Genomic DNA, 24,167 nt, shown 5'->3' with positions numbered 1-24,167 from the left:
CATCTCCACCGTGCCGCAGGACTCAGCCTGCCCAGGGACTGCAAATACTGGGCAGGCAAGAAGGAGAAGCGATCAGAAAGAGAGCGGTGGGACTTCCGTGGGCACCTTCCTGTTTCTTCGGCACTGTCGCGCCAGGAATCGGACGTTTGTAGGACAGCATTGCCATTTGCGAAAGGCATGCCTGGCTGCTAAAAGTGGCAAAATTCCCCAAGGCTGGGCATCATCGAGATGCCTCTGAGAAGCTTGCAGAGCAGCGAGGCAAAGACTTGAAGCCTTACAAATCTGTTCAAAGCGGTGGCGAGCCAGGTGCGTTGCTTAGCGAGCACTCCGGAGTTGTAAACCTCCCCACTGCGGCAGGGTGGCGGCTGCTGAGATTTGTGTCCTGTACGACAGACCGGTGTACTGCTTAGGGAAATCTAGGAAGAAATCTTATGAAAAACAGCAAAGCTCATTGAGCCGGAGCGCTGGGGAGAAAAGGCTGAGGAGAGCTGTTTGGGGAGCTGTGTCACAAGCGGGAAGAGGACTCCTGGAGAAATTACCACCAGAAAGTGTTCCCCTTGTACTACAATAACGTTCTGTTTGGCTTCCGAGCCTGTGTTTGCTTCCCTTTGCCAGGAGCGCTGCTCTGGTCTTCCTCCCCCTCGGCTAACTGGCACTCTTCATTTTCAGGGCCGTTTTAGCACCATCATCCTTTTGAAACAGTACCAGGATAATCGTACCCTAAAGCGTTTTGTATCTTGAAGTAGGGACTGCAAGGGAATCCTGGCTGGTTTAATCCCTTGGGTGGGCACTGGAAGTTCAGCGCTGCTCTGCTTCTTACGTTTTGCTTCTGCTCCCTCTTCCCGATCAAGTGAAATGAAATGTCCTGCCAGTCTAAATCCTCATCTGCCTGCAAGGAGTCTCTGGTTTTTGTGTATCATGGCAAGACTTCTCTCCAGTTCCCGTTTATTTTTCATCTATTAAGCTTTTAGAACTTTGCTAATTACTATTTTTAAAATGAGGGAAAATGAAGAGGAATACAAAAGTATTTGTGATGTCTTGAACTCTTTAGGGAGAAGGAAAGCATCAGAGTTTTTGTGTGTGTATATTACAGAAAGCTGGAAATCCCTTTCTTGACTTGTGTGTACAATATCTGAGGCAACCCTGTGATTTGATTCAAGCATAATTTTTTACGGTTTACTGTTTAATTTAAGTCAGTGTGGTAAGACTTACGTTACTGGTGAAAAATGAGCTTTTGTTGAGACAAATGCCTGCCATCATCTTGAAAGTCGTCTTCTGTTTTGACGTTTTTACTTTATGTTTTTCTGCGTGGTGATTAGATGTTGCTGTGCGAGCTTCGCTGATTGCCCTCAAAGAGGATGAGGGTGGGAGAGAAATACAAGGGGGTGGAATTGGTTTCATGCATCAACAGGAGTTGGTGTTGATAGCACCTCCTTTGACGTCCTGTGTTATTCGGGGTTGTCTTCTGAGTAGCAAAGCTACACCTCCGAAGCAAGAATCTGAGGAGTGGTATGTGCAGGAGAGGGAAAGCAGAGCCGGTGTTGCTTCTTCTCAAGACTTCTTGGCCTCTCCTCCTTACCCCTTTGCACAGAACTTGCACCACCACGTAATCGATACGGCGTGTGAAACACCGTGGTGCCTGTTGCATCAAGCTGCTTTGTAGAGCAGGAGATGCGTTGATGGAGGTCGCGTTTAACGCGCTCCGTAGATGGTGTGCTGTGTGATTATTGCTGCCGCCCGTTTCTCCTGCGAGGCTTTGTATTTACGGTCAGGTCTGATGTACGTTCAGCTGGAATGAATCTGCTGTGCTTGAAGGACACGCCGATGACACTGCAATTTTGCAGATTTTTTTTGTCCTCATGCAAAGCTGACTGACATAGAGGAAATACTCGCTGGCTGGTCTGTGCTGGTGCGTAAGAGAACAGCAGTTAATAATGGGCAGGCCGTCAAAAGGCTCGGCTGGATTCAAGTATGCTCGAGAAATTCAGCCTCGCTTACAGAGCTTGTGCGAGCCGTCCAGACTCCTCCGCTTTGGAAGTGGAACAGGACCTTTTGGTAAAAAACAGCCTTGTTTCATGTGATGTCTTGTGTTCTTTAGATGTGGTCAAAAAAAGAATGAGAAGGTTATTTTTCTGTAACAAAAGTCTGTCTCAGTAACAGCCTTCCCTACAGCTTGCTGATGTTTTTCCTCCAGATCCTTCATGAAACCAGATAATACAGTAGCACAACAGCGGACTCAGAACTGCATACACCAGTGGAAAATTTCCACTCCAGACGTGTGGCTTGAGTGGGAGTGAAAGTTCAAAAACATTCATTCTTTTAAAAACCTGAATCGGTCTCTCTCCCATGGGCTGCCGCGGCCCAGCTGCCTCCCACGAGCCAGCAGCAGCACCGGGAACGGCAGCGGTCGCTCGCTCCTGCCTCTGCCCGTCATCGCAGGTCCCACTGGCCTCGGTGCAATCCGGCTGGGTTGCCTCACGCGCGTGGTGCTCCCGGCTCTTTCTCAGTACTGACGAGACAGCAACATCCTTGTTTGACAGGAGGAGATCTGTAAAGATCTCTTCTCCTCTCCTCTGAGCTTTCCCAGTGTTTGGATTCGCTGGGCTTTGGTCACAGAGCCGGTGGTTTCTGTCCACCCAGCCACTCTGCTGAAAGCATGAAAGTCTGGAGCAAATGTGGATGCTGAGGACGCTCCTGAGGATGGCCACGCGGCCAGTTCACAAAGCTGGGAAGTCATTTGCAGATGAATTAAGTTCTCTGGTCCTGCCATCACTGAATAGCACTTAGAACGCGAGCCTGGAGCCCCTGGAGCACGTGTGTACATGCGTCCCGTGGGCGTGCACGAGCGTTGTGAGGACGAGGGCCTTGGTAGCTCGCTGAGGGTGATGGCGAGAGGTATCCTGCGCACCCGTAAGGTGCAGGTAGAGGCTTTCAGGGGGTAGCATTTTCTCTTTATCATCTGGCATTTCTGGGGAGGGGGAGCTGGCTCCGGGCTGTGCTGGAGGACCTTGTGTCTGGACAAGAAATGTAGACAAAGAGAAGTAGTTCTTGCTGAACATACTTAGAGCTTTTCCCGTGGCCCTAAGCTGGGGACAGCGAATGAGCTGGGTTTGGCTCGGCTGCTCTTCCCATCGGTTTGCAGTGCTGTGACCTGGTTTTGTCTGACACGTTTCTCATTAACTCTTTGTCAAATCACCAGGAAGCCTGCTTAATTGCAGGCAGAGTGCTTGGATTTATGAGTTCATCTAGGCTTCATGTCTACACATTGACAGAGGTGTTTCGCTGGATGAAGTCTTTTTCTCTTCATTTTGTGGCAAGAATGGACTTTCTGTTTCAGTTACTTCTGAAAGTCATAAATTGTAGCAGTCCCTCCCTCCCCTTTATTTAAAAGAAACACAACAAAACTTCATGGCAACAGTTTATTGCTCTAAATCAGCTTGTGGGTCATTAAAGCAAAAAGGGAAAAAAAAAAAAAGTCTCCCTCTAACTCCTGCCAAATAAAATGCGTACATCAGCCAAACTGTCAAAGGCAGATCCTGCAACTATGGGATGAGAAGGTTTATTACACTTTCGGCTTCTGGGGAGGGATGTTATAGCAACAGGACGCTGGGTCACTGATGGCAAACTCATGGTTGCTTCGTTTCTTCATGCACACTAGGAATCCATTAAGCTAACTGACGACAGATCCCCAGGCATTCCAGTCCTACAGCACACCTCTGCGGAGGCCAAATGTTGGACGCTGCCCATTAAAACGTGAAAGAAACAACCCAGCAGAGAGCCCACAAATTAGAGAAGCAGGAAACCTCAAATGATGTGCAAAAAAAATTGTAAACGTTCAAGAGAATTTTTCCATAACTTTTGCTTCATAACTCAGCATTTCTGATGTTAATAAATTATGGAACAGAGCCTTTGCGAGATCAATGAGCCCTTTGGATTCAAACCCTGAACGCTGTTCCGCAGACAGCAGATGAAGCTGCAAAGCGAGCCCTGGAACATGACAACCATTTCCTTTTGGCTGGGTAGAGATGAGCCTGAGCCGCAAGCACAGCCAGCGTGCCGGGTCTGGATCCAGCGTCCGTGTCTCTGCAGCGGGCCAGTTTAAACCCCGTAATCCGAACGAGCGGGAAGGTGCGTTGGCTTTGCCCGGCCAGACTGAGGAGGAGAAGGATGGGGCCTGCGGGGTGGGCGAGAGGTAGCGTTCTGTGAAAAGAGAGCAAACGTCCCAGCAGGACAGAGCACTGTTACCGGCAAGGAAAGGGAGCCGAGCTGAGAACGCTTCCATGAACTGCTGGATTTCGTGGAGTCGTAGAAAAGTTTGGAGACAAAAGCGATGGGAGGTGCCTGGGTTAAGTATAACTATAAACTGAACTCACCATTGGCGGCAGATGGAAAAAAGATGAACTTAGGTTTTGGCATGTTCAATGAAAAAAAAGCAATGAGAAATCCATGGTGGGGTGGGATAAAACGGAAGACTGATCGGAGGGAGACGAGCCGAAGGAAGTGCTCCCACAATAATTAACGCTATGAGAAGGCCCACAGGCCGCAATCCAGAGGAGAGCGTACGTTTCCAGCAGCTCTGCAAGGCCCGCGCCTGTCCCAGACCCGTAGGTTAGCTCGGGGAAAGGGTGAGACAGGCGAAACGTGTTCGCGCAGGGAACGCAGCTTTGGGGGAGGGCTGCAGTCCACACCTTGGATCATCGCGAAGGGGAAGCGCGTTGCCCTGAAACTGCCTGCAGTCTCAGCCCTTGATAGTTTTAGATTTGTAAAAATGTCACCAATTCCTAATCATAAATTTGTTTTCTCTTTTTCTCTCCTCCTTTATCTCCCCGCCCCCCCCCCCGCCCCCGCCCCTTTTCCTCTGATAACTTCTTTTCCTGTCTGGATTTCTCTGCTCCCTCACTGATCTCAGAGCTCGCCTGAGCGCAGAGAGCGAGCAGAAGTACATCAAATTTCAACTCCACCAGGTCAGATTCCTGCTAATTACATGTGATTTGCTGCTGCATTTTTTCTTCCTATGACATCTTTTTTTTTTTTTTTTTTTTTTTTTCCTGTTGGTGCTAAGTATGTGATGTCAGCCTTCACCTGTCCAGGGAAGCAGGGACATCTACGGATGAGTGGTCTCGTGATTAAAGCTAGTGATCAGTCCTTGATAGAGATGGACTCAGTTCTGGTCCTAGCTGGGAATAACCAGTTGCTTTAGTAGGGCTAGATAAGGCTGTTTTAATGGGTACATCCCAGCTGAGGTGGTGGTGGTGAACGGAGCCTTCCAGCTGTCTGCGGCGGGGTGAGTCCCTCTGGGCTTCCCTTGGCTCTCTTTCATCTGCCCGTAGGTAATGCTGTTGGCCTCCCTTTTCTTTCTCCATTTGGTCTTCTTCAGAGCATTGGTCATCTCTTTGTGCTGGTCATGCTTCTTCTAAAAAACATAAAAATGGATGATGTCTGTGCGTTCCAAAAGCGAGCCTTCAGACAGAATGTCTTTTTTGTGACTGACAGTGACTTGTAAACAGTTGGTTTGAAGAATTTCGGCAGAGGAAAGTTCTGATTTCCTTTTGGTCTAAACTGGAAGAAGATGTGGTGAAAGATTTCAGTTTGTTTTTCTGGAGTTTTTTAAGGTGGGGGGAAGAGGGACTTAGAATATTACTCTGTGTGTGCACATTTGACAGGGGAAAAAATAAATACTGCGGATAGTAATTGGTGATTACTGTTAGATTTCTCAGTACTTTTTAAATTGTGATATAACTTTCATATCGAACATCTGAAAAGAGCGTGAGCGTGTGAACTTGATCTTTAATTAGAGGTGTCAACCACAACGAGCTCAAGAACGCCCCTGCTCTGGAACTGGTCCTGAGGCACTTTGTGTGATCTGTTGGTTACACGTGTCTGAGAAAACCCATCCTTTCCAGATAGTTTGATGCTTTGTTAGACAAATATTGAGGCATCCCAGTAAATCAACATGTAAGGTATTCGCCAGCCCTGGAGACGTCACCTGTATTTCTTACTTCAGCTGCAGGGGAAAGGCATACGCTCTGTATTTGCAGATACCGATGTTTTAATGGAACGATTGTCATTTAAAAGCAAGATTTGTAAGACTAGTTTGTGTTCTTGTAGATAGTAGCTTGCTTTTATTTTTGTACCTAGATAAATTGCAAGTATCTAATGAACAGCTGCCTGCCAGGGACTAAATAACTACTAGTTTAACCTGGACTTCCCTTGGTTTGCTCCTGGATCGTGGGCGCGCAGAAACACATGCTATTATTCATTGGGCAGAAAATGCTCCTTGAAAGTTAGAGAGCTAGATAAATCTAGACTTACAGGGGTTTAAACTGCAGACCAGCCATTCCAAACAACTTTGCTGATCACCTGTTCCAGGTAATTACACCCTATTGTGACTGATTTTTACTCATTCCTGATGAGTGTTACTAATGGTGTAGTGGGATAGGAGAACCCGCGTAGCTGCTTCACTGTGCTTCAGCTGGCAAGTGGTGACTTACTGCTGTCCCAGTACTGCTGGGAACGCTCTGTCCCCTCTCTCCTACCTCTGTAACACTTCCTTAGCTTTCCACCTGTTCCAGTGAGAAAGCTTCCCTATTGATAACAACAACAGTGCGGCGTTCGAGAAGGGGTAGAGATGCAAACCCCCGCTCCGTGATGCTGCTGGGCCGTGGGTCGTGATGCCTTATTCTATTTACGGAGGAGAGCGAGTGTGTGTGAAGAACGGGGGCTCAGGTTCTCAGGGTTTCATACCACCTCCTTCTCATTTCGATCTGTGAGATTTCACACCCCCTGTTTGGGTTTTAAAGCTCCACTCAGATGAAACCACGGAGTTTCAGGTGATTTCTAGCCTTATTCTAAAGCCTTGTGCAGGGGCCCTGCAAAGCACTTGGTGAACTGGAGCCGAAATCTGGGTTTTCCCAGCACTGTCCGAGTGCCTCCAACCAAGCAATTCTAGAGTTTGAGAGAGGGTGTCTGTGAGACGCGGCTGTGAACTAAACCAGGCTGTCTGCGCAGGCCTGGAGTTTGCTGTACTGTATTCCCCGGGTGGCTTCATTCCACTGATTGCTGCTGTATAAATTAATGGTACTGGGGGGTTCGTGGGCTGCGGCTTGTCCAAACCGTTAAAAACTTTGTGCTGTGTACCCAGCGTGGCTTCAAATGGACAGCTGAACATTAACAGTTCTTCTCGGTCTTGTTTTCCAAAAGATTTCTGATTTCCATGGGAGCTGTTATCACTTTCTGCCTGGGTGTGTCCCCCCTCCAGCCCCTCCAGGTGCTGGCTTGCCTTTTCCACTTCGTTAGCTAATTTGGGGTCAGTAAGGCCAAGACAAGTGCTCTAATCTCACAACAGTCAACAGCTTCAGTCAGCCTCCATGCTCCTAGAGGTTCCCTGAGATAAAACAAAAGTTATTGGTTTTTTAGCTTGAACAAACCCAGTAGAGTTTTTCAACCCACATTAAGAACGCTTTTTTTTTTTTTAAGAACTCTGAGGGGCAGGGCTGGATAATTTAGGATGAACTAGGTGGCATGGGGTGAAATTTGTGGAAATGGGCAAAAGATTTGTGTTCACTGCGCAGCAGTCCCCGCGTGCCTGAGCATCTCTCGTTTCTCTATTCTCTACCGCAAAGCCGCTGCGACCCAAGGGCAGCGAGCCTGAGAGCTGCCCTTGCGCCCGCACGGCTGCTGGCTTCGCTGCGGCGCGTCGTGAAACCTCCGGTGGCAGTGAGCCACGTGCGCGGCGTGCGAGAACACACGGGGGGGACTGCTGCTCCTGGAGTGGCTTTGAAAACAAAACGAACAAGATGAAAATGAAACACATGACTGAGGATTAGCTCACGTAAACCAGAATTTGCTAGTGTAATTTTAAGAAGATCGCCAGCAGAAAATGTCTTGCGATGCGGTTTTTGGCTTGTGGATTAGGTATTGGTTTGGGCAGGGGAGCTCTCTCTCACGTACTGAACGTGAGCAGATAGATCTGGTCTAGAATGAACTGGGGCAGCGTGGCAGAGGACACTGCCCGCGCTTTTACTGACTCAGGAGGCTGGAACGCGAGGCATGGACAAGGCAGGGCTTTTCTCCAAGAGGAAGGATGATGTTCTATGGCCGAGACAGTTGAATTGAAAACTAAACTCCGTCGCTGCTCCTGCTGCTGTGTTCTGAGGAAGTCATGGAAGCCAAACTTGCCTGAAGGGACCACTTATTATGTGTTCCATTATCGTTATCTTGGTCTGACACCCGTGAGCCTGACCCACAGAGCTGCCGCCAGCATCAGGTGGGGCTCTGCGCCGGGGACGGAGCCGGAGCGGTAACCTGAAAGCATGGGAGCATGCGAGGACACCTCCAGTGTCCACCTCCCTGCCTCATTTCTTGAGCTACAAAGTGAGTTTATTAGGAAACTGTGACAAGCGTGTTATCGAGCTAAAGGAGCTTTGGGTGCATGGAGCTGCCATGCGTAGGTTTTGTCTAAAAGACTTTGGTGCGTTATTCTGATGCAGCTCTTGGAGCTCCTGCGCTTCGCCATTGCTAGAGACCGTGCCTAGCGCTCAGCTAACTGCCGCCGGCTGAGAGCAACTGCTGGAGTGTTGCCAAGCCAGGGGTTCGTGAAACTGGACACAGGGAGGCTTCTTCCTCTCACCAGGTCTGTCCCAAACACACACAGATTCTGGGAGAAAATGCGGGATTTCAGTGGAGTTTCAGTACCACATTTTGGTCAGGAAGGAAGAAGCCAAACGCTACTGGCATGATTTTCCCTTTCTGCATTTTAATACACGTAGCTTGAGAAAAAATGGTGAGTGCTGGGCGCGGGAGGCCGGGGTACGTCTGCCGGGACCGGTGCAGAGAGGTGGGATGCTTGGCGATGCTGAGGCCGGGGGTGCCGTGTCCGGACGCTCCATGGGTGTTTGCAGCTGGGAAGCCACAGTCTCGGCTGGTGGCGTCGCTCCGGGATTTCTCCGCCTGTCCTTACACTTGATTTGTTGCTATCATCGCTGTGTTTTAGTTTTCCCTTTCCTTTGTTCCTACCTCTTCTTTTTCCTCTGTCTTGAAATAGATGGGAAAGTATTACCGTATCCCATGAGATTTTGAGAGAATTAATTGCTGGTAAAAGCACGTTAAGAGCTTTTGATGACTGAAATAATTTGCAATGACACAGGGTCTAGCAGGGGTAGAGGGAAATCCACGTCTAAGAAAAAAGGAGTTTCTGTAGTAAGGAGGCCCACTTACGAGCAGAATGTTGTCTTGCCATACTTGGGACTCAGCTTTTCCTCGTTTTGGTGATGTGCTGTGTAATTTTGCAAATGTGCTTTTTTGAGTGAGTTGCAAAAAGGATCATCACAAACATCGGCATGGAATGCTGAGCATCTCTTCTGTGTCTATGTCACCAAACATCGAACTTGCTTTACTGTCTTAAGAAAGAAAAAGTGCTAAGTCTCTTCCTGGTAAACCAGTGGTATTCTTTAGACCACAACCCTTTAATTAACCTTTTTTCAACATCTGGACTTTTAAGTATTTGAGGAGTTTGATTTGGAAGAATTCCTCCTTTGCACGCTGGCTAAATTTTATCTCGCCTTCAACCAAACAGATCCTCTAGTGTCAGTGATTTGTTGTGTTGTAGCTGTATGAACAGAGGCACCATTTATTACAGCATTTTAAAAAATGTAATTTCGCAGCACTGTGGAAAGTGACCTGTTTTGAAAGTTTACTCAAAAATGTTTGTATTTTTTATTTATACTGATCTTGTGTGAAAGGATAAAATAGATAACGTGAAGATGGAGTAGGTTAAGGACCTTGTTGTTAAAACCAGTACAGTTTGGAGCAGTTACCTGCTTTGGTTACTTAAGCTGGTGTGGGTACCAGCCCCGTGTGTTTGTCTCCATAACAATGGTAATCCTGAGCCTGTTCCTCATGGATGACTGATGCATGTCCTTGGAGGTTCTGCTAACCAGGAACTTCAGATTATGCCAAAGAGCTGATTTTAGTCTTGTCTCTCTATTAATTATATATACATCCAGCTTTCTCCTTTCTATTTCTTGTCTGGAATCCTGCATTGCAAAGAATTCTCCTTTCTTTCTTCTTTCTGTAGCTATCATTTGATATCAGGTGACCATGTGTTTCTTCTTCTCCTCTTCTGCAGATCGCTGATGACCTGGGAAGTGAGAAGTTTTGTATTGATGCTAGCCAGAGCGGAGCTGGGAACTGGCTGAAGTACATCCGCGTGGCCTGCTCCTGCGATGAACAGAATCTAGCTGTCTGTCACGTTAACGACCAGGTAATGACTTTGGCAATTACGAGGTGGCTCTGCTCACCTCACCACTGCGACAGATACTGGGGTGGGTTGGCCAGAGGACAGTGGATAGTGGAAGTGCCGGAGGGATTCATCCATTCAGCAGCTCCGCTGCGGCGTTCCAAAAATGATCTGAACCCCCTGGACTCAGGTGGTTGTCCAGTCCCTGACTCCATATGTGATGGGGAAGCTGGTGTGAAACGTTAACACGTGGTGTGAAACACAGGTTACGTTAACAAAACACGACGAGACAAATGGGAACCAGTGTTGGAATTTCATTGCCATCACTTCTGTAGAAAGTTTATGTTACCAGTAGCCAGTGGTGGGTCGGGAGCGCGATTCCAAGCTGTAAGCTCAGTTGTTGTCTGTGTTTAAGAGGGGAGATGCTTTGGGAGTCTGCTGAGGAGGAGGAAAGGGAAAAACCGAACAGGCTTATTACAGAAATGCTGGTGGAGCAGTCCCGAGGTGGGGTGCGGGTGAGGGATATCACATCGATTGAATAGGATTTTGATAATGCTAGCTAATGTCTGTAAAGTTCTTTGAAGCTTCAACCCAAAAATGGATTCAAGATGAGCAATCCAAGCGGGGAGCTTCACAAACCTCAATTTGAGCACAATTCCGGTATCAGTTACTGTTTCAGACCTAACTTAAATGAGAAATGCACTCTTAATGTTATTACCCGTTAGCAAACAGGAGCCTCGTATGGATGCACGCAGAGAATGCACTGAGGATGGAAAAGTACACTCCTAACAAAAACGTTTAAAAACCTGTGCTGACAGGGAAGCAGAGTCAATCTGAAGTAAGCCAACTCATGTAAAATGAGAATAGCTCAGAGTGCCCACTTTGTGAACTTAGTTCCTGTTTTAAAAAGCTTTAAAATAACTTTAGATGCAGAAAAAAAAGTACAAAAATATCACAAATGTTCATGATTTAAGCAAGCTAGAAGAGATTGAGGCACAAAGCTCTAAATTTCAGGCTGCTTAGCTCAAATGAGCTGCTGATTGCTTCAGTGCCCACTCACCACTACTCACAAGGGCTCTTACGACAAGGAGCCTCACAACCAAGAGCCAACATTTATCATCAGCTCCGCGTCTTGCGCCGTGAGCTGCTCGGGGCTGTCTGTGAGACACCCAGGGCTGCTCCTGTGTCTCAGTTTCACAGAATGACAGGATGAATGTCTCAGGGGCCATTACATTTTCCCGTACCTGTCACTCAGGTCTTTGACCACCCTTCATTCTGCGCAGCAAACGCTGGTGTGCAGGAGTCTCTGTTCCCTTCTGTGCACCCCACAGCTTGTCTGAGCCCAGGCCAGCGGGCTGAGGGTACCCTTCTGGACTCCCAGAAGATTCAGCAGGACCAATGCAACTGCACACGCTGTCTAATACTTTCCAGCACTTCGCATGCAGCTGCAGCTTTAGCCAGCTAGGTATGTTCACTTCTTAACAGCAGAGCTTTGCTCAACAGTCTCTGCAGGTGACTTTTTGCCCAGCATTCATCCTTGCAAAAGGGTGGTGAAGGTGTTATTGAGAATTTTTGCCAGCGTCAGTAGAAAAGTGCACATGTTAAAGGAAGAGAAAAACCAAGTACTTCAAATTTGAGTTTCTTAAAAAAAAAAAAAATCTTAGGCTGGGGAAAGAAACTGAGTAGATACAGAATTTTTTAAGTGAATCCACATTTCTTTTTAAAATGTTAACTTGTTTTTTATAAGTGCTTGGATTAAGGACTATGTACATACACAAAATTTACCACAAACCTGAAGGCTGTATCACATTTTATTCTAAGCCCAGTCCACTGCGTGTCCTTCTGTGCTTGTCCCTCATCTGGAGATTTTTGGTTGTGCGTATTTTTAGTGCGTGCAGCTATCTGATTGGAAAGAACAGCTGTTTATCATACACAGTCATCTTGTTTTCTTTATATTTTCTCTGTAATGACTGCTCTTTTACAAGTTCTTATCAAATAAATTAACTAAAAGTTACTTAAAAGGGGGTGGGTAGCGAGCAAATGTGTCTCAGGAGGAAGAAAATAAAAAGGTGCAGAATATAATGGAACAGTAGCAAAGCAAAATGTTGTCTCCCCCTCAGCCTCCTTTCCCGAAAGATTGAAGAGTCTTAGGTCAGGCCAGCTGGTGGGAATGAAAAAATCCAGTGTCACAGGCAGCAGATGATGGTGATTGATAACTAGAGGCACTGGATGCTTTAGGGGAGAGGTAAAGCCGAAGTAAGGATATACTAACTCCTCAGCCGTGGTTGTGACAGCCTCTGGACTCATTTGAACGGCAGCAGTATTTAGAGCAATCAGCAGCGCGTTAAAATCCTTGTGGATTTTTCTATTATTATTTATAGAGGAGACAATTTAACCGTGTTTGTCTGGAATTTCCTATTCATTCCAAGTTTTCTCTCATACCACTGCCACACAAAACCAGGTCTCACGGCTTTCTCTCCTGGAAGCAATGTGGCTGCTTCTTTCATTTGAAACTGATAATGATTCTTTTGGATTGTGAAGGTTCAGAGGATAAGGATGGCTGTGAGTGTATTTGGTTGTCACAAAAACTGAGAGAGTAAAATGCAAATATAAATAGAAAAGAAAAATGTCGAACAGTCCATAAGCATCCTCGCCTGAGCTGATAGTGCTTTCATCACGCTCAGCGATTTCATAATTCTCAAGTAGCCAAGGTGCCTTTTGCATACAAACCCCCTGAAGTTGAACTCTTAGGCACGCAAAATAAAATTACTAGATTGCAAAAGCAAGTTCTTCATCCCGGTCCTAAGAAATACCGGAGTACCGAACAGCAGAGCAAAAGCTTTCAAAGGTGCTGCAGTCAGACCTGGCCGGAGGGTGCAAAATGTTTTTACCCTTCAGTACTTTTTGTGTAGCTGGTGTCAGTGTGAGTCCCGTGCTAATGAAAGGCGGGGGGAGGTGTTACAGATCGGTTTTCCTGCAGATAGCCGTGAGTGTGAGCAGCTCTCTTGGAGTGATGGCTGCGCTGCGTTCAAGGGCGCTGAGCCGGGCTCCTGGCAGCAGCGTGTGTTTGTGGCCGGGGCCGTTGCGTGCTCTAAAAATGAATCCCCTTGTTTTCCCTGCGGGATCTGTTTAGAAAACTCAATTTGTGTCTGCTTCAGCCTTTCCTTCTTGTGCACAACACCCCGAGCGCAGTTCGCTGAAGGGGAGATGCTGCTGGGTGCGGGTGCTCTGAGCGCCCCGCGGGTGAGAACGGAGGGGGCGCGGGCCCTACCAGGGTGACTCCGAAAGCCGGACACGTGCTATAAATTTCCAGAGTGACTAAGCATTGCTGATTTCTACCTAGTGCTATCTCTTAACGCTGCTGGTTTTAACTTTAATTAATTTCACATTGCTAGCAGGGTACTTTTTTTTTTTTTCCATAACAGACTCAAAAAATAGAGAGAAAAGCTTTATGATTCCTGTTCAGTAGGCACGCAAAGATTTGGGGTTTTGTTTGCAAGTACGTAAAGAAGAGAAAAGCTCTTGCAATAAAAGATTAGCCACAAAAATAACTAAGCAGCATTGTGATGATAAGAGCCAGGACAAGTCTTTAATCGAAGCCATTTGCTTTTCAGGAAAAAAATAATCAAGTTTATTTTTTTCCTGAAAAGGGGAGATGGTCCTGTGCGCCTCCCCCCAACCCCAGACACATTCTGTCCTCCTTTACACTCCTGTAACTTGGGAACATTCCCAGGAACGTAGGGAAGATTTTCCTGTATTTTTAGTGAAGAAATTGACAGCAGAATCTGGACCTCTTGAGTGCTTTCCCCCCCAATGTACAGATTAAAATGCTGCTATTTAGAAAGAGATTAGTTGAGTCATTTCATTAACTGTTTTTCAATTGTGAAACCAGTTTTCAAATGTAAAATAATGTTAGCCAGTTTTCTTTATATTTATTCTGACTTGGTAGGTATTTGAAAAGAACAGAAGATCCTTGATTGACTGAGATAATTGTGTTTCCAAAGAAGGTCTGGAAAAGGAGGGTAGAAAAATGATATGATTTGCTAAACGCGTCTGGAAAACGGCGCGTGCTTCTGTTTTATTTTTTCGTGGTGTTACTGCTTCCTTCACGGGGCAAACACTTCAGCAGTTTGGCTGTTCTTATTCAGGAGTCTGTATTCTTGAACAGTGTATGTAATAAATAGGATAGCCATGAGCTTGCTCTCAGGACGATAGCTGCTGCTTTTGTTTTGTGTGACATATGTTGGAAAAAAAGAAGGACTAACAGGAGCTAGTGACGGAAAAAATCAGGCCTCTGTTTAATAAGCGAATCTTTTATGTGTGTGGATATTAGAGAGACTTTATATGTATTTTACATACCTGTTCTGTGACTCCGCTCAGGATTCCAAAGTATGTAATACAATGCCTTAAAACGAGGAAATAAAAAGCAATGTGGCTTAGTGGAAACAAAGGGAAGGCTACTCCAGAGGAGGAAAACATCTGAACAAAAGCAAAATGTGCAGCCGCGTCCTGGCCAGAAGTACACGAGGCCAAACTTTTACGTGTTCACCGCTCCGTGAGCCAGCCAGACACATACCCGGCTCTGATAGTTGTCTTAGACGAAGAGTAGGTAGGAACGTTTGCCTTGTTATTTTATTGGACTGCTAGTGTAGATAACTGTTTGCAAGACAGCAGCGTAAAGCAGCCGTTTTTAGCTCATTTTAATTGTCTTTATCCATCACTTCTGCTGCACGCTGATGCAATTAGTGGCTGTGGGTTTTGATTGTTAGGTAAACACTGCAGCTGTTTTCTCTAACGCTCTTTTTTCCCCGAAGTACAAACGCGTTGCTGCAGTGAGGCTAAGATAAATAGCGGACGTAACTCACGCGGCAGGTAAACAGCGCTGTTTCTCGTGAGGGATACCTAAATAATGAGGTCATACTCGGACATGCTTTCCTCACTTGACGCGTTTCGTCTCCATCTATTGCCTCGATGCTGGAAACGCTGACACAATTACCGCGCTGTTTCTGAGCGGTGTCTGTCTCCAGGACGCTCTTTTTGCAGAGAAAAGATGCCCAGCTTTGATGACTTTGTGCTCCGCTCTGAGGGAGCGCAGCCTCAGAATGCCATCGCGTGCTGCGGTTCTGCGTTAGCGATACTTTCAGTAATCGTACCAAACTGCTTGGCTGCGTGCTGCAAAGCGACAGAGCCCGCGCCAGCTTTCTGTTACACCGAGTTTACAGCGCAGAGGCGGTTAGAGAGCAGATCTGTATATCAAGCGCAGGCTGGAAAAGGATTCCTCTACGGTTTTTTTGCTTTCCTTTTTTTTTTTCCTTCCTCTAGTGCTCCATGCCTAGAATAATTTTGATAAAAATCAAGAAATGCAGTGTTTTCAATCGTCTGTGAGAGCGTTACCCAAACTCTACTTATATTGTTAACTATTCCGTGTTAAATAAAAGGGACTGGTAATTAGGAGAACTACCCCTTTTGTTGTGAGAAATAAGAAATGGTGATGTGTGGAAGTTTTATATAAATATTCTGATGGATTAGTAAATCTGATCTTTTTCAGTGCACAACAAATAAAATAGGAAAGGGAACACAGCACTAATTTTAATTAATTCAGACCATCAGTAGCATGATTGCAAGATGAAGTTAATTATTATAATGAAATGTTTGATGAAATTAATGTGACTCCAGCAGAATCCAACCTTTCGCAATCATTAATGAAGCTTGTGCTATATTTCTGGAAAGACTGTAACAGACATGGTTTTATACACGGGCAGCTACTTTGTCCTGAGGACAAACAGGAGGGGTAAAGGAGCTGAAGATTACGAGGCAGTGGCGATGTTAGCATTTAGTATTACAGCTCTGAAGGGTTTTTCCAGTGTATGGTTTGTGAGTGTACCTGTGACCTGGGCATACCCTTTAGATCGTGGTTTGCATTTTAGTGCTGATTTGGTTTTGGATTACTAGCTGAAAGGGGCTGTTAATAGCTATTTTGAGTTCTTTTTCTCTTAGCTAGCTGCAAGTGAGTTCTGTTTTAAGGAGTCCGTGCTTATTCCTTAGCCTCTTTTGTTTTTCAGGCAGGTATGCCTTTAAACTCAGTGCAGTTATGTCCTGGGAAAAGCTTTTCTTGTTGAACGAGCAGGCAGGAAAGAGAGTTGAAGTGCAAATGAAAAAAATAACGAGAGAAAGGAGAATTTTATGCTGCTTGTGGTTTGCAGTGAAATCCACAGAAATGTAACTAGCCGATCCACGTGAAACAGTGAAGTGCAATCTTTCAGAAGTACGTTCGTGTTTGTGTATCTGTACTTAGGCGTGGGTCTTGCTGTCAGTTTTGCACACATTCCTGAAAGCGCTGCACAGTGAGGTACTCGGGTCCTTCCAGTGGCACAGTTCGCTTTTCCTGGTTGTGTATCGGCTAGGTGACGCGCGGGATGAGGGTGGATGTGTCTCTGGTGGAAGAACTGGTTACAAACCAGTGGAAAATGGTGATGAAAGTCACGCTGAGGATCCCGGCGCGTGCGAGGACGGGTTTCTGTGCAGTGGGGGACACCGTGTAAATCACAAGCGGTTACGTTTCATTTCTTGTCGTAAACGTTCGGTTTTGTTACTGTGTCACTGCTGCCGCCGGTTCGAAGCTCCCAGTTAAGAGATTTCACGGCCCTTTCTGTCAGGTTGTGCGAGTCCGTTTGTGCAGGAGGTGTTACCATTTCGATGAATTTGCAGATGTAGTTGGGGGGAGGCTTAGGCCGTGCTTAGGAGGGGGCCAGCGGAGGCAACCAGAGAGCTCAGACACCCTGACTGTACCGAAGGGGTTTGCGAAGGCTGCCCTGCGTTGGCGGGGGCCATGTCCCCTCCTGCTGATACCGGCGACCGCCGCTCCCGCCGGCTCCGGGCGCTGCGGCCCAGGCGCTGCAGAGACCCCCCGGCCCCTTCCAGCCCCAACTTCCCTTCCCTCCCCGGCCGGCCCGCGGAGGGTGGTGGCGGGGGGGGCTGCCTGCCGCCTCCGGCCGTGCCCCGGAGCCGCTGCGCCTCGCCCGGAGCCCCACAGGTCAGGCGGCCCCGTCCTTCCCCGGGCCGGGACCCCGCGGGCGGCGGCGGGAGCCGGGCGCGGCGGCGGGCGGAGCCTGCCCCCTGCTGGGGCGGCCGGGGCCCGCGCTCCCGCCGTTCCCGCCGGCGGCTGCGGGCCGTGCCGGGCTGTCCGGCTGCGGAGGAGCCCGAGCGGGGCGCGGCGGGGCGGGGGGAGCACCGGGCAGCGCCTGCCCGCGGGAGGGGCGCGGGAGCTCGCTTCCCCGGAGCGGTGCCGGCTGCGGGATGAACGACAGCGGGTGCGTGGGGTTAAGGAACACGGGGCGGTGCGGCTTGCGGCCAGCGGCTTTACGTCTGGGGGTAACGCGGGGCGTCAGCCCGCCGGGAGGTTCCCGCACTCAGCCCGGAGGAAGAGTTCTGAGCGGTGCCTGGGCTCCCCCGTCCCGCTGCGGGGAGCGGTGCCGCCGCGCCCCCCAAACCTGGGCAGCTCTTGGGACGGGGCGGCCCAGCCGCGGAGCAGAGCGGCCCGGGCACCTGCTGCTCCCGCCGAGGCCTCGCGCTTCCCGCCAAGGACCGCAACAAAGCGGGGTGGCGGCGACGCGCGGGCGATGGAGGGTCTGTGTCTTCCTTCCCCGTGAGCGGTGGATCGGCGGAGCCCGAGCGGCAGATAACTTAGGGAGTCGTGCTGGGGAAATCGTGGTTGGTATCCTGGAAAAGAACGGCGTGCGTTGCGATTAAAGGCAGTGCTGAGAAAACTTTGCAGTTCGGAACTGTTGGCTGTAGAATTCTCACAGTATTACTGTTAGAAGAGGACAGAGTCCAGGACACTCTAAAAATTTGGGAAAACAGGCAGACGCTGAGCGTCTCTGATTTCATGCAGTTCTGGTCCTCCTCTGTCAGGCACACAAACTCCCATCCTGCTGTTGATTTTCTTCTGCCGCTGTTTTTCCTGGTTTTCCTTGCGGAGGGTTTCGTGAAATGCCCTCCCAGTTGAAGTTACGGAGCTTGTTCTCCTTGGAGTGGGAGAATCCATTTTGGTTCAGGAAACCTGCGTAAGGGCGAGCTATCCTCTGAGCCACGTTCTGAAGACTTCGCATGGCAGTGTGCACAGGGCACACCGCTGGTCTGGGGTCTCTGCCCCGGCTGAAGTCTGGTTCTGTTCCTGGGTTTGTTCTCCAGCGTAACGATGAAGGCTCAGCAGGTGGACAGTGCGGTACTCAGCACGTTTCGGAAGGTCCAGGGTCTGTGGTTAGGCAGGAGCTCTGAATGGGGGTGAGCTGCTCCCCTGGAATGGCTCAGATTTTGTCTTCAGGGCTCAGATCCTCAGGCTCTCAGTGAGAGCGCTCCACAGAATGATTCCCTGAAGGTACGCTAATTCAGCTCTCTAATCATCAGGCCAGTTTTGGCTGAGTGGAGCAGAGACTGGAATGCGTCAATTCCATCAGTTGAATCTTCTCCTCGCTATAACAAATACACTGAGGTAGGGAAAACAATGGGAAGATTTTGTCATTCGAAGGAGAGAGGCTGTTACCTTCTTGTCCGAGCCGCGTGGAACGCTGACACACATAGGGTAAAATAAAGGCAGGAAAAAAGAGCTCTGAGTAGCAATTATCACAGAAATCAAGTGACAGCCTCCCCTATTAGCTGGCATAATTTGAGTTATTGGTTAAAATGTAAAATGCAAATCTTTGCATATTTAACATGTCTCTCAATTTCTGTTTCTGATTCCCAGATCTATTATAAAGTTATTAAAGAAATTGAGCCAGGAGAAGAGCTCTTGGTGTATTTGAAGGAAGGTGGTTATTCACTTGGGAACATGGCGCCCAGCATGGAAGGTAAGGCTCGTTTTGCTAGACAGGACCTTTTTGCACCTCTCACCGCAAACCTGGGAACGCTGAGAACCTCAGCTAGTGCTGAACTGGGACAAAAACCTGATCCGGTACCTGCCCCTTCTGTAATGTTAATGTTTTATGCTTTTTTTCACGCTTTCTTTGGTGAGAACAGCCGTCTTAGTCAACGATAGCAAGCAATTTTTATTAACCTGAAGGCATGCAACAGATGAATTTGCTTCTTCTGTTTGAGGAACGTTGTGGTTTTGTGTATGTTTGGAGGTGCCTTTTTAATTCCAAGGGTCACCGTGTTTCTTTGGGTGTAACAAAAATGGAGCAAACCATTCCAGGGCTTGCAAACACTGGACTGTCCAGCTTTAGATTACATGTAGAGGATGGACAAGTCATTGCTAGAATTGTTTTTGCTAGAACATAGGCACCTCTGAAACCCTGAAATGATGCTGTGAAGGCCAAAAGAATGGCTGTTTTTAAAAGACAGGTAATATTTTTATGACTGCAGTGTCTCTCCTGCCTTGCAGTGGGTTGGTATTGCAGGACGAGGTGCATAGCTCAGGCTCGCACAGGGAGAAGTTTCCTTAACTGCCTGTTGTGTGTGGAGCAGCCTGAAAGACTAAGCCTTGTTCACTTCTTCGTATATTAGCATAACGATTTTCCACTGAATATCCTGCTGGTAATTACGGAAGTCCAATAATCATACAGACTATCTAAGACTGTGTGATGCTTTCCAGGTTAAGTGAGCATTTGCTAGTAAGCTAGGAGCAATGTGCCAAGATTTTTGTGTGTTCTTCCTGCACCGGAACAGTGCTGTGTAAAATTCAAGGGGACACGTAGAGGGGGATGGGAAAAAGAGAAAGAAGAGACGACTTTGAGTTCTTCCTTTTTCATGGTGCACAGAGATGCTGTACAGTACTTACCTTTTTAATAAGAAGCAGCACGAAGCTTTCTGCTTGTCGTTCTGTTAGATTGTTGAAAGCTTTGGGTTCAATTTTAGTTTCACCGAGAACCAGAAAGATCTGGGACTGCCGAGTAAGAACAGCCAGCATTCCTACAGTAAGATTCCAGATATAACGCAGGGGTTTGGGAAGGGAGCGCGGGCTGAGCTGATTCACTGGAGGGGCAGCTGGGAGGCGGCGTTCCCTGGGACAGGTTGCTGCTCACCTGCTCCTTGCGTGCTTCCCTGGAGTAGCTGTTGTGGGATCTTGTCAGCGGCGGGAGGGCAGGTTAGCGGGACACATGGTCTGAAATATTCTGGCAATCTGAGAGTGTCGCCAGGATCTTTTATTTTTTTTTGTTACAGTGCTTTTCTCAGCGTTGGTCTGAGACTCTGCCTGATGTCTGGTATCCCAAAGTGACAGAGCCTGTCGATGCGAACACTCTGTGCAGTGGGAGAGATCTCTTAGGAAAACTGGGAAAGATGTGCTACACCGTCCCCAAAAGTATTATAAAAACAAGGCCACAGCACAGACATATCTAGAGTAATCAAAATTTGCACAGATTCTTGTTTTAAAATGTTTTTTTTTTGGCAAATCCACATCTTCTGAGATGAGTACAAAACCCTGTCGTAACAGAGCATTGCAGAAAGCTCCTGTGAGGTAGGTCGTGATCCGGAAATGAGAGGAAAATCAGTCTGGACTTGCAAAGTCCTGCTCTCTTTTGTAAGGTTCTTAGTTTCCTTGATCTTTGGTGACAGTGAAAGTTAGAGAACAAAGTAAAAGGTACATGAATTTTCTCAAGTGAAGAGATTATTAGAGCAGATTGCTTATGTCTTTTTCTGTTCATTCATTGAGCCTGTTGCAGGTTTCACGTTATCATTTGATGGCTAATTTCTATAAATAGATTCTCATCTACCAGTCTGGTTTAAACTATTAGCTGGAAACGCTATTCTACATAATTAAGCACTGAAAATTTGAGTTGTCTTACCTGGATGTGGTAAAATACATTTATTTTCTTTTACCTGTGTATGACTGTAATTTTCAGGTTCACATTTGCAGTGAAACTCTTTAGGAGTATACGTACGACACGCACAGTTAGTTTGAAATATTCTGAAAAAGGGATGGTGTGAGGAGTAGTGCTGCTGAAAGCTCTTTGCTGAAGGTCGCTGGCTGAAGCGGATGAACAGGCGGTGCGGTAGCTGCTGTCTCCCTGAGATGTCAGATTTGGGGTTATTTTATCACTGTTCTCCCCCAAAAAGTTAATAATGCTCTTGAGACCAGCAAACAGTGATAAATAATTTCTGTATTCGTAATGATGGAGTAGCACATACCTTTTTTTTTTTTGATGTCAGGGGGAAATCAGAAAGCAAACTCACTGTTTTGCATTTCTGTTTCTAATAGGCTTTTATGTGAACGAGCAAAAAGTGCTCCTTGTTTTCCATCTTTGCCATTACGTAACCTTTATCTGTGTCTTCCCGGTAATGTCTAGTGCTTTTGTCATGTAATTGCTTTCGAATTATAATAGGCCAACATTAAATATTTGACTTCCTAATACTTTTTACTTTCAGTAATGCTATCTTCCTGCTGCCTCGCACCCCTGTTTCGATTCTGAATTAACAAGAAAGAAAATGCAAAATCGTTCCGCACAAAGATAATTATCATAAAAATCTTTTCTCCAAACCCCAGCCAAACACAGCAGACCCCTTATCACTGCAGGAATTTTGAGTAGGGCACTTGAACTCCTTTGAGATTCAAGTCTGGTAGATTAGCATGTAGATGCCACATAATTGTGTTCCCCTTGGTTTCTCTGAAAGCTATTAGGCACTGATTTATTTTTCTGCTACATTCCTGCTTTGTCCTGAGTGTTACTGATGGAACTTAAGATAGACACGTATAACCACAGATTTGACAAACAAGACAGAGGGAACAGGCAGCAATTTTTTTGTAGCTGGATTTTTCTTTTCTTTTGATCCCCTTCTCCCTGTAAGATACAGGAGCACTAACCTTTTTTGAAGGGCAGTGTTTTCATTTGTGGTGCTTAATGTAAGAAGAAAACTTAACGAGAACTTGTTTTGAAGGGCAATATTTTTATTTTTGGTGCTTAAAGAAGATAAAAGAACTTTAATGAACCTGAAGTCTGCAAACTGGCTGTCTGATATAAAGACACAAAGTAGATGCCAGGCTGTCTTAGCTCAGTCCTGAGCCTTGTCTGTTACTGGGCGTCATTTTTGCAGGGGGATGGTCTGGCCCTTAGTCTGCAGGTCTGTTCCTTTCCCTGCAGCGGTGTTTATTGAGAAGTCTGATCTCTCATCTTCTAAAGTTCAGAAGCAGGAATGCTGGAGGAATGGGATATTGGTACGATACAGTCAGCTACTCGAGCAGCCAGTCAGTTCATCCTCTCGTTAAGCTGTCTGAGCATCAAAATAATATTTGCAACCAGTGGCTGCACGTATAACACGTGACTAGAAGGCTTTTAATCGTATTTTTGTCAGTTCTCTTAATTCTTCTTTTCAATAAAAAATTTCTTTTTCCAAACTCATCTGTTCTGAAGCACATGCATTTCTTTTCTTACCATCCATCTTCTCTACCTGTGAAAGAGCTGCTGTGTTCGCTGATAGAAGAGGAATGTTGTTGTTACTGAAGTGCGAGCTTGTACAAAATAGACAGGTTTTTTTCAAGTTAGTGACGTGCAAGGGCTAGAGCTGTAAAATCTGTGTAGCTCCGAAAGTATGCAAATGCCAAAGCAAAAAATGCACGTGCCTCAGCTGAGCTGTCTTGTTTCTTAGATTTCTTAATAAAAATCTGACGGGGCCGCTCCTCAGCTTGTGTCAGCGCAGCTCTGCCAGCTTCTACCGACTGAGGATCGCGTTATATTGCGCGTAGCTTGTGCGAGATCTGTCGTTCTGCTGCCAAAGGACAAGGGGCATTAGAAGCAAAATCTCTTCAGTTATTACTGAGGCTGTGAAAGTATTTCATCTGTCTCTCTGCCTACTCTGTGATCGCATAGAAAGGACAAAACCACGTCACCGTCGTTGATAACAACAGGTAGTGCTGTGCCAGGTTGTGCACTGTGGGGCTGGGCGCTTGCGAGTTGCCCATCTTTAGTCAAGTGTATAATAAATTATTCTCCATGGCTAGTTTTCCAGACTCTAAGTGGATTTCTGGTTCTGGAGGGTAGTTTGTGTGAAATAAGATACAATTAATTGTATACATCTCAAGCTGAAGTGGGAAGCAGTTAGTATGGATTTGCAGAAGGTCTTTTAATGCATTTTCTCTGAAGTCAAAAAAGAAAAACATAATAATAATCTGTGTCCTCCATTCCTAGTTTTCAGGTCTGGGGAGCTGTCATTTTGAGCTTGCAAGATGCTGGGAGTTTTGTAGGAGATTCTTAAGAGGTGAAAGTACCTGGGAGTTCCCAGACCAGAGGGCTTTCAATTGCTTCTGCAAAAAAAAAAAAAAGCCAACTTAATGTTGCACCATTGCTGTGTTTACAAAAGAGGAAAGAGGGGAAACGTTTGATTTGCAGGGTGAGTTCTGAGGTAGACGAGCACCTTGCCAGAGCAGTTCCACGTTATCTGGAGTTGCTGAGGGATTTATCCTGTTACTGCACAGTTCGGTGGGCTGCATGAGGCAAGTGAACGTCTGTCCAGCCTGCGTCTCTAGGAGTCACAGCCAGAACAAAAGTAAGGTCGTGTTTATCAGCGCCAACGTCCAGCCTGACGTCTCAGACTGTGAAAACTGAACGGTGGAGCAGATAAACACTTGTTTCAGTGTGCGTGAGAGCTAGCGTGAGCTCATTAATAACGAGGAGAGATGGCATGATGAGATTATGGCCTCAGCCCACGCAGCGCGTGCGTTTGGGACACCCGATGCTGTCAGACTTCTCTCTTCTCACCCGAGTTAGGGGTGTGTGGAGAGTGAAAAGGTGCCTGAACACACCTAATCGCAGCCCTCGCCCCCCTTACTTGGTGCTTTCACACTAAGAACACTTTTGGTCCATAAACACGTGCAGATGAAGTGGTGAATTTTGGTCGGTAGCATTGTGTGGTTCACGCTGTTTCTTGACCTTCCCTTAGGTCTCCTTTTTTAGTCAAAATTCCCCCAAAGGAAAACGTTGTCCCGGTGGATTTTATTTCT

At 47.0% G+C, this 24,167-nt stretch overlaps 1 protein-coding gene across 2 annotated transcripts in view; it reads left to right on the top strand.

Annotated features, from left to right (window-relative positions):
- PRDM16 (PR/SET domain 16) overlaps positions 1-24,167 on the top strand; it is a 317,495-nt gene that overhangs the window by 256,378 nt on the left and 36,950 nt on the right. For both annotated transcript variants that reach the window (XM_086764499.1, XM_086764498.1), the window contains exons 4-5: positions 10,127-10,261; positions 18,981-19,083. In XM_086764499.1, the coding sequence (XP_086620625.1) occupies positions 10,127-10,261; positions 18,981-19,083 (238 nt within the window). The remainder of the gene's footprint in view (positions 1-10,126; positions 10,262-18,980; positions 19,084-24,167) is intronic.

This window comes from Chlamydotis macqueenii, chromosome 21 (genome assembly GCF_036417535.1).
Source record: "Chlamydotis macqueenii isolate bChlMac1 chromosome 21, bChlMac1.mat, whole genome shotgun sequence".
Classification (NCBI taxonomy): Eukaryota; Metazoa; Chordata; class Aves; order Otidiformes; family Otididae; genus Chlamydotis; species Chlamydotis macqueenii.
Note: the sequence above shows the minus strand (reverse complement) of the source record. Positions and strands in the feature narration are given on the sequence as shown.